General features: G+C 36.7%; 1 protein-coding gene across 1 annotated transcript; it reads left to right on the forward strand.

The window, feature by feature from the left end:
- Nucleotides 1-692: 692 nt before the first annotated feature.
- LOC109116892 lies at nt 693-5,213 on the forward strand. Its single transcript, XM_019203137.1, has 4 exons — nt 693-1,937; nt 2,151-2,633; nt 2,707-2,812; nt 3,022-5,213. The coding sequence occupies exons 1-4, from the start codon at nt 693-695 to the stop codon at nt 5,211-5,213; spliced, it is 4,026 nt and encodes a 1,341-aa protein (XP_019058682.1).
- Nucleotides 5,214-9,858: the final 4,645 nt, after the last annotated feature.

Below are 9,858 nucleotides of genomic sequence, written 5' to 3' on the forward strand. Positions count from 1 at the left end.
CATCTCATTCGCGAAAAAATTACCCAAGGAGTCATCACTACAATCTATACCAAAAGCTCGGAGCAACTCGCTGACATCTTTACCAAAGCTACAAGTTCTTATGTGTTAGACAAACTCCTCCGCAAGATTGGCCTTGTCGAAAATCAAGAACCAATCTTGAGGGGGAATGTTAAAGCAAATGAAGAAACGAAACCTGAAGACACGTCAAGAAACAATGATCGAGAGAATGGAGAGTTACTTGAGAGACAAGTAACAACGACACACTAAAATAATGTGTCCTAGCCGTTTGTGATTGAGAAATCAATTCACAATCAGATCCAAGACTTTCTCTGTGGTGATTTGGCTCATTTCCTTTCATGACAAATCACCAAATCATTTTTATTTTGTTTCCATTTTTTTCTTTGTTTAGTTTTGTAAAGTCTCCTCTATAAGATGTAAACTATTATGTACAGAATATTATATGAAAGAGAAGTAAATTATTTTCATCGCATGTTCATCGTCTTCCTCTAACTCTGGTTTTTCCAGACTATCTCTTTCGATTCCTACAAAAACTTTCATGGTATCAGAGCGAAAAGATCAATAAATCTTCTGCTTAAATTCGTACTTCCTTGGCCATCCTTGTCGAGATTTATTTTTCTGCCAGTTTTTTTTTCAAACTCTTTCTGTCAGAACCTCTTTGTTCCTCATCGACAATGGATACTCAAGCCAAAGTGATTCCTGTTGTTCTCCATGGAGAGAACTACTTCTACTGGTCCAAAGCAGCGAAAGCAGTGCTGCGAAGTCGTGGTTTATGGAGCCACATCGTTGATGAAGAAGAAGCATCCGCGGTTCAAACCGCAGCAACCGAAACCGGTCAAGGTGCACCAAACGTTGCCATAGTTTCTGACAAAAAGAAATGGACTCAAGAAGATCAGTTGGCTCTCACAATATTGCAAAGCTCACTTGATCAGAACATTCTTCGATCCTTCATTGCCCCGGAAACGGCCAAAGCTTTGTGGGAATCACTTCAGAAAGTGTACGGTAATATGTCCAACTTAAGTCGAGTATTTGAGATTAAGAAGAAGATGTTTAACTTGCAGCAAAACGGCAAGCCTTTCAACATGATTCATGGAGACTTTAGTGCTCTATGGTCAGAACTCGAGGAGCTTCGACCCGTCACTACGGATATCAAAGAATTTCTGGCACGTGCGGAGGAAGATAAGGTTTTTTCCATTCTCCTTACGCTTGATGGATCGTTCAATGACCTTACTTATCATATTTTACGTCAAGACAAACTTCCATCGTATGATGAAGTTTGCATGATGATAAAAAGAGAGGAAGGCGGACGAAATTTGTTTGCAGGCCCGAGTGAAATTGCCCATTATCGCAAGGCAAGTTTCACTCCGAATCCGAATGCCCGAGATCGTCGAAACCTCATATGTGCACACTGCAAAAAACCCGGTCATGTTCGTGATAAATGCTGGCTTATTCATCCTCATCTCAAGCCTGCAAAATACAAGGATGCTCCAACACACACTCACGAATCGGCCATGCATAGCAACAACACCGTAACCCTCTCTTCGGATGAAATGCTTGGCCTAAAGAATCTACTCCTTGCCATGAAGGACAAGGAGTCCGGTAACGTCTCTTCTCTGTTAAATAATATTTCTCATCCTCTCATCATTGATTCTGGTGCTACTAGCCATATGATTAGTGATTCTACGTTATTGCATAATCTTAAACGAGCATGTGGTATTGTATCAGTGGCAAATGGCAAGCATGTTCCAATTAAAGGCCAAGGAAAATTAAAAATATTTAACAAAGATGTTTCAGCCTATCATGTTCCCGATTTTCAAACTAATTTACTCTCAATTCCTGCATTAACGGACCAAATCGATTGCTCGGTTACCTTTGATGCTAACAAAGTGGTTTTTCAGGATACTAAAACGGGTGACACAGTTGGACATGGCATAAGGAGGGACAACCTCTATTTGCTTGAAGACTCTTCTCTCATTTCAGAAACTGCTTTCAACACGATATGGCATGCACGACTAGGTCACCCGCATCACAAAGTGCTAAAAATTTTGCTTCCACAAGCCAATTTTGATAGTACCTTTTGTGAAGCGTGTGTATTAGGGAAACATTGCCATAGTGTTTTTCCTGATTCTAAGACAATTTATAATTCTTGTTTCGATTTGGTTCATTCGGATGTTTGGACATCGCCCTGCTTTTCTCGAGATGCAATGAAATACTTTGTTACGTTTATTGATGAAAAGTCTAAGTATACTTGGATTTATCTTCTTCCGTCTAAGAGTGGCGTTTTTGATGCATTCAAAAATTTTTTTGCTTATATTTCTAACCAATTTGGAACATCTATTAAGATTCTTCGAACAGATAATGGCGGAGAATACACAAGCAAGGCATTTCGAGATTTTTTATCGAACCATGGGATTGTTCATCAACGATCTTGTCCGTACACGCCTCAACAAAATGGGGTCGCTGAACGCAAGAATCGTCATCTCATGGAAGTGGCTCGGACCTTACTCTTCCACCGAAATGTTCCTAAAACGTATTGGGGAGATGCTGTCACGTTAGCATGTTACATTATCAATCGTTTGCCAACAAAGATCTTACACGATCGTTCTCCGTATGAGGTAATTCGGAACTCTAAAGATTCCATTGACCACTTACGAATTTTCGGTTGTTTGTGTTTTCCTTTATTGCCAGATGGACACCGTAGCAAGCTTGATCCCAAGAGCTTACGATGCATTTTTCTCGGCTATCCGTCATCTCAAAAAGGCTACAAATGTTATCATCCTCCCACTCGCCATATGTATGTGTGTCGAGATGTCCGGTTTGAAGAGGAGAAGTCATACTTTGACAAAACAAATTGGGAGACTGTGCAAGATATTACAGAACAACCATTTGACTTTCGTGCTTCATTTTTAAATTTGTTGGACACTATACCATCATCGGACAACAACGTTGTGTCTTCATCTTCTGTGATGACTTGTCCACCACGCAACCCATCTTTTCTTGCAGGTTTCCAGCAATCTCATGAATCAGAATCGGACCACAGTCTCACTGACGTTGCACCACAGACCGGATCTGATCATGATCCTCAGGGGGAACTTGAGCAACTCGCCGATCTCGACGACGATATCCCACCTGATTCGCAGGAACATACGTCTGACCGAGAACCTAGCACTCGAGATGAGAGAGACCAAGCTGCAGCAGCACCTGATTCTTCCTCAACGTCCGACTTGCAACATTATATGTTAGCTCGTGACAGGAACAGGCGTGTTGTTCAACCACCACTGCGTTACAGACAAGACCAGCCTTCTTCCATCTCCAAATCTGCTCGCCCACTTGGCACTCTAGAGGCAACCGAAGTTGTTGTTGTTCCCCATGAACCAGTTGTTGCTGACCAGATTGTGAATTCTGCTGCACAACATCGCCACAGTTCGAAATCATTTTCGCAGCTTCATTGCAACACACATACGGTTAAATATCCCATTCAACATTGTTACTCTATTGATCATTTGTCTCCTCACGATATTGCCTTTCTTAGTAGAATTGATCAGGGGGAAGAGCCAACTACTTACGATGCAGCGAACCAACACCAAGTATGGAGAGACGCCATGCAAGACGAAATTTCCGCCCTTGAGAAAAACGGCACATGGATCGTAACATCTCTTCCCGAGGATAAGAAACCCGTGGGTAGCAAATGGGTTTATAAAATCAAGTATCGAAGCAATGGGGACATCGAGCGATATAAAGCAAGATTGGTCGCAAAGGGATTCACCCAAACCTACGGAGCGGACTACACTGAGACTTTTGCCCCGGTGGCCAATCTTAAATCCTTTCGTGTTATTTTATCCTTAGCTACTAACCTTTCATGGGACTTGTGGCAGATGGATGTCCGAAATGCATTTCTTCAAGGGGACCTTGAAGAAGAAATTTATATGGCACCTCCTCCTGGACTTCAAGAAAAAATTGGTTATGGCAAGGTGTGTCGTCTAAAGAAAGCAATTTACGGACTCAAACAATCACCAAGAGCATGGTACCAAAAACTTCACTCGGCCTTGATATCACACAATTTCACTCGCAGTGAAGCCGATCATTCCCTATTCGTTCGTAAGACTAAAATTGGTATCATCGTTCTTCTTATCTATGTTGATGATATCGTTATCACCGGTAATGATACGCTTGGTATAGCTGAGACTAAGAGATTTCTACAACATGAGTTCGACATTAAAGATCTTGGTGAACTTAAGTATTTTCTTGGCATTGAGATCATTCGTTATCCTCACGGCATATTTCTTTCACAACGCAAGTATACACTTGATCTGCTTAGTGATACAGGAAAGCTCGGAGCTAAGCCGGTTCGGACGCCATTAGAGACATCTTATAAGGATCAACGCGAGGGGGAATGTTTCACAGATATCACACAATATCGACGCGTTGTAGGTAAGTTGATCTATCTAACTATCACCCGACCTGATATTTGTTTTTCTGTGAACCAGATAAGTCAATGGATGCATGCACCAACGACTTTACATTGGAATATGGTGGAACGAATACTCAAGTATTTAAAAGGAACACCAAGCAAAGGAGTTTGGATGCAATGCAACAAAGACACTGGAATCTCAGGGTATTGCGACGCAGATTGGGCTGGAGATAGAATAGATCGAAAATCAACAACCGGCTTTTGTACCTTTGTGGGTGGTAATCTTGTCACATGGAAAAGTAAGAAACAAACAGTGGTCGCGCGGTCAAGTGCCGAAGCCGAATACAGAGCAATGGCTAATACGACATGTGAGCTCATGTGGTTGAAGAGTCTTCTTCATGATCTCGGTATTACATCGCCACAACCAATGCCACTTCACTGTGACAATCAAGCCGCAATACACATAGCGGCTAACTCTGTGTTTCATGAGAGGACAAAACACATCGAGGTAGATTGTCATCTCATTCGCGAAAAAATTACCCAAGGAGTCATCACTACAATCTATACCAAAAGCTCGGAGCAACTCGCTGACATCTTTACCAAAGCTACAAGTTCTTATGTGTTAGACAAACTCCTCCGCAAGATTGGCCTTGTCGAAAATCAAGAACCAATCTTGAGGGGGAATGTTAAAGCAAATGAAGAAACGAAACCTGAAGACACGTCAAGAAACAATGATCGAGAGAATGGAGAGTTACTTGAGAGACAAGTAACAACGACACACTAAAATAATGTGTCCTAGCCGTTTGTGATTGAGAAATCAATTCACAATCAGATCCAAGACTTTCTCTGTGGTGATTTGGCTCATTTCCTTTCATGACAAATCACCAAATCATTTTTATTTTGTTTCCATTTTTTTCTTTGTTTAGTTTTGTAAAGTCTCCTCTATAAGATGTAAACTATTATGTACAGAATATTATATGAAAGAGAAGTAAATTATTTTCATCGCATGTTCATCGTCTTCCTCTAACTCTGGTTTTTCCAGACTATCTCTTTCGATTCCTACAAAAACTTTCATATATATAATATAATATTCTTTTGTTTTCTTTTCCCTTATAGGAGTAAATATATACCATCTTGTGATCAGAAAACAGAAGCATTACGTTGTGTGATTGAATGTGTGTCAGCACCCACAAGATAATCTTCTTCTAGTTGACGTTCGATTATCAGTCCATAATTAATGAAACCCTAAACGCAATAAGAAAAATAAATCTTAATACTAGTTAAAGTAAATCCACATCTTATGTGGGATATCGATATATTTATTTTTTTTAATTCAGAAAAAGAAAAAAAGTATCTTATATATAAATAAAGAGATTTGAAGCAATTTGGTGAAGACATATTATTTGTTTTTTTTAATTTTGATTTGTTACTAAGAAATTATTATAAAATTAAATGAAAAACTTTTAAGATAGAAAAATGAGTAATCCAAAATAAAATGATAAGAATTAAATGAGAAGATTTTAAAATAAGAAAATGAATTATCCAAAATAAAATAATAAGAAAATTTAAATAAAATATAACTATCTTTAATAAAACTTATTGTTATTTTAAATGATTTTTTATTATTTATATAATAGTAATAGACTAAATGAAAAATGTAATTATAAAAAATTATGATGAAAATGAGTAATCCAAAATGAGATAATAAAAATTTAATAAAATATTATTATTTTTAATAAAACATATAATTATTTAAAATAATATTTATTTATTTATAAAACAACAATAGATAAAATAAAAAAATATAATTCTGAAGAATTTATAATGAAACATCAATATATTTGGAAAGTATAATTTTATATTAAAAAAAGAAACTAATACAATATATATTTTATTAAATTCATAAAAATATTATAATAAAATAATTAACAAAACTTAAAATAAATCGTTCGTTATGCCAAATATCATCCAATAGTCTATAACAAAAAGAAAGAGATACTTAAACATAAAAAACAATTTATTAATTAAAAAAATACTTTATAACTAATAAAACTTTTAATGTTTTATTATTTTAAATGCAAAATATCATATAAATATCTTAATTTTTTAAAACATATCAAATAACTATCTAGACTTTTAATTTATCTAATTGATAGAAAAAATGTTAAAATATTTCAAACTGATATCCTATCCTTGAATCATGAGATCGAGAGATTATTGAAGTTTTTAGACAAATTGTAGTGAATATTATACGAGCGCGACTCATCTTTAAAAGATGTTCTACACTATTTTTTAGAATTTGTTCGCATAAATCCTTCATATATCATAGAAAAAGTTGAAGATCGATATCAATTATACGAGTTAGAGTATCAATTTATAACATTTAATATTTAATGTATCAATTTGAATATTTTAACATTTGTGATATCAATATATCAGATTAAAATTTTAGATATTTATTTAGCATATTTTAAAAAATTAAGGTATTTATATTTGATTTTTTCTAATTTAAATGATTTTATCTGACGACACTATATAGATCAAACAATCCATTGGAAAAAATGATGTTGCTCCCGATGTTTCGGAGAATTAATTTGAATTCCTACTAAAAAATATTTATTATTAAATTTTTTCAATATAAAATAATTCAGTTTTTTTAAAAGTCGAAACTAAATATAAAAAATAGAAAAAAGATTCAAATACATACCTCACCACTATAGTAGGTATTGATCCAATGTGGATGAACCTCAAACTCAATTCAAGATGGGTAGTCATAGTGTCTTATTAGAGGCTAACCATGACTTGTAACTCGGAAACGTTTTTGAGGCTATTACCGTTACAAATGTGCCTACACGGTTACATACCAATAGTAATGGACTCACACATGAATTACTAGAAAAGATTTCGTTTGCAATTACACTGTTCATATTTTCACATTCCGATGTGTAATTCCTCGTATTAAACGATTTCATTTGCAATAATATATTTTGCTTATCACGTCTTATAAACATCACCAGTTCACTACAACTCAATCATGCATATCATTTTATACACATTATCATGCATTTTAGTTCTCTAAACTCTGTAACGGGTATCCATTATATCCGGTTGCTGCAGTATGCAAACTTATTAATTCCAAATCCCTGAAAGGCACGAAGGATTTGTTTACTGAACTAAATAGCATTTATTTCACAAAGGATTAGAATTCGAACTGTTATTGTGTTTAAATCACCTCTAACTCAATTCAAGATGGGTAATCATGGTGTCTTATTAGAGGCTAACCATGACGTATAACTCGGGAACGCTTTCGAAGCTATTACCATTACAAATGGGCCTACACGGTTACATACCAGTAGTGATGGACTCACACATGAATTACCAGAAAAGAGCAGTTGGATTTGGTCGAACAAACGGTTGTCGGAATGATATTAGGACGCTGAAAATTTTCTCAAGATAACTGAACCGGACTAGTTCAGGTTGGTCCGATCCAGTCCAAATCTAGTCCAGAAAGAGTTTCGGGCTTGGACTTTTTTGATGGTTTGAACCAGGCCAGTTCAAGTTGAATTGAACCGGATCAAGTCTCGAGAAAAAATTTTTCTTTTTTGTTAGGGTTTCAGACATTATTTAAAGGGCTTGGGGTTGCCGCCTCAAAAGACACTTTCTGAACTCCTTGACAAATTTACAACACTTGAAAAACAATTCTCTTGGTTTTCTAGTTCTCCGGATTCGATCCTAAGTCTTGGAAACCCTTTTTTTCTCTTCATAGATCCTAGCAGATCAGTTGTAAAAGTGTTTGGAATCATTTCCATCGGTGTGGATACGTGTAGAGGAACTGTAACTTCAGTCCTAGATGATAAAAAATAGGCATCAGATCGATTTCTACTTCAAATCTCTTTAGGAACAAGATAAGTTTCGATTCTCTCGGTAATATACACAATATTCGGATTTTGTGAGATTGGTTTACGTTTGGGTTTTGATTTTCTTCCGTTGTATGAAACCTAGAAACCAACTCTAGTACGATTTGGTGAACTCACATGCTAAGAACCCGTAGAGAAACCCAACAGATTGATGTTTCCATTATGCCCTGTGTGGTTTTCTATTTTGGAGCTCACACATCCAAGTGTATTCGATGGTCACACGATCCATTTGCTTATATGAATAGTTGGTAGTGTCGTTGCCCTTTATAGGGTGAATGTGAGATGAAGAACGGTTTGCAGCCTTATTGAATGGACAACCATTTACAAATGTTTTAGTAACATTTCTTCATCAGTGCCATAATGTTTTGTTAACATTATTCATCATAAATGGAAGATGTTACTTTTGTGTATGAAGCATAATCCTTTCTACTATAAATAGCAGAGAGATTCAATGGCAAAAGAGAACAACAAAGACAATAAAAACATAAAGAGAGAAAACATCTAAACACTACCCATCCAAGAGAGCATTTAGGTCGTGGATTCGTGTTTTTTGGTTCTTTAATCAAATTTTGATCATCGACGGAGCTTAACGTGATTCCAACCGATTGTTGACTAATCGGTCGAGGTATGTCAGAAATTTCAGCTAAAGCTTACAAGCTTGGATTCGAAGGCCACAATCGGCGTCGAGTTCCAGACTCGGACACTCGTTATCGACCATAAGAGCATCACAGCTCAAATCTGGGACACCGCTGGCCAAGAACGGTAATGATCTCTCCTTGGAAATCTTGAGCTCTATCGAACTTCGTATGAACATCTTTTCCACGTTGGTATTGGATCTGTTGGTTTGTCTGGAATCGATCTGTGTGGATTCCTTTGTTTCTCTGAATGTAATCCTTGTAGAACTCAAATCTTTGTGCGAAGGATATTCTCTTCTTACAAATTTACTGACGCAAGTATGATCAGATCTCAAACCATTGTTCTGTTGCATAAAGGACTACGATTTCGAACCCGAGTCTGTCTTGTCCGCAAGTTGCGACATGAAGCAACGTGGTTATGATAATGCCACCCATCATATGTATACATACACACACTGTCCTATGCGTCTACTCCATTTTTTGAGCTCTTGAAATGTCACATCATATAGATACAGAACGGCAGCTAGTGCGTATTACCGGGGAACAGCAATCATGGTTCGCTTGCTGGCAAGAAGGTCACGTCGTTCCGGGACCGAAGAGCAGCATGTGTTGTGAGTCTTGAACCTATCCAATTCTTGATATTAATTACAGATTTACACTCTTAAATGGCAAGATTTTGGTGGGTATGAATTGTTCCATGAGCATACATATATATGGGTTGGTCGGATCTTTTGCTGTATCAAATAGATAGATTTTTTTTTTAAAATTTGTAAAACCTCTCCTCCGGTTTATATCATTGATTGTACTGAGGTCATGAATTACAAATTGCAAAACCGGAAACATTTGGGAAAGTGGCAACAACAAATTTTTAGGACGA

The sequence above is a fragment of the Tarenaya hassleriana genome, unplaced genomic scaffold (genome assembly GCF_000463585.1).
Source record: "Tarenaya hassleriana unplaced genomic scaffold, ASM46358v1 Cleome3, whole genome shotgun sequence".
In the NCBI taxonomy this organism is placed as follows: Eukaryota; Viridiplantae; Streptophyta; class Magnoliopsida; order Brassicales; family Cleomaceae; genus Tarenaya; species Tarenaya hassleriana.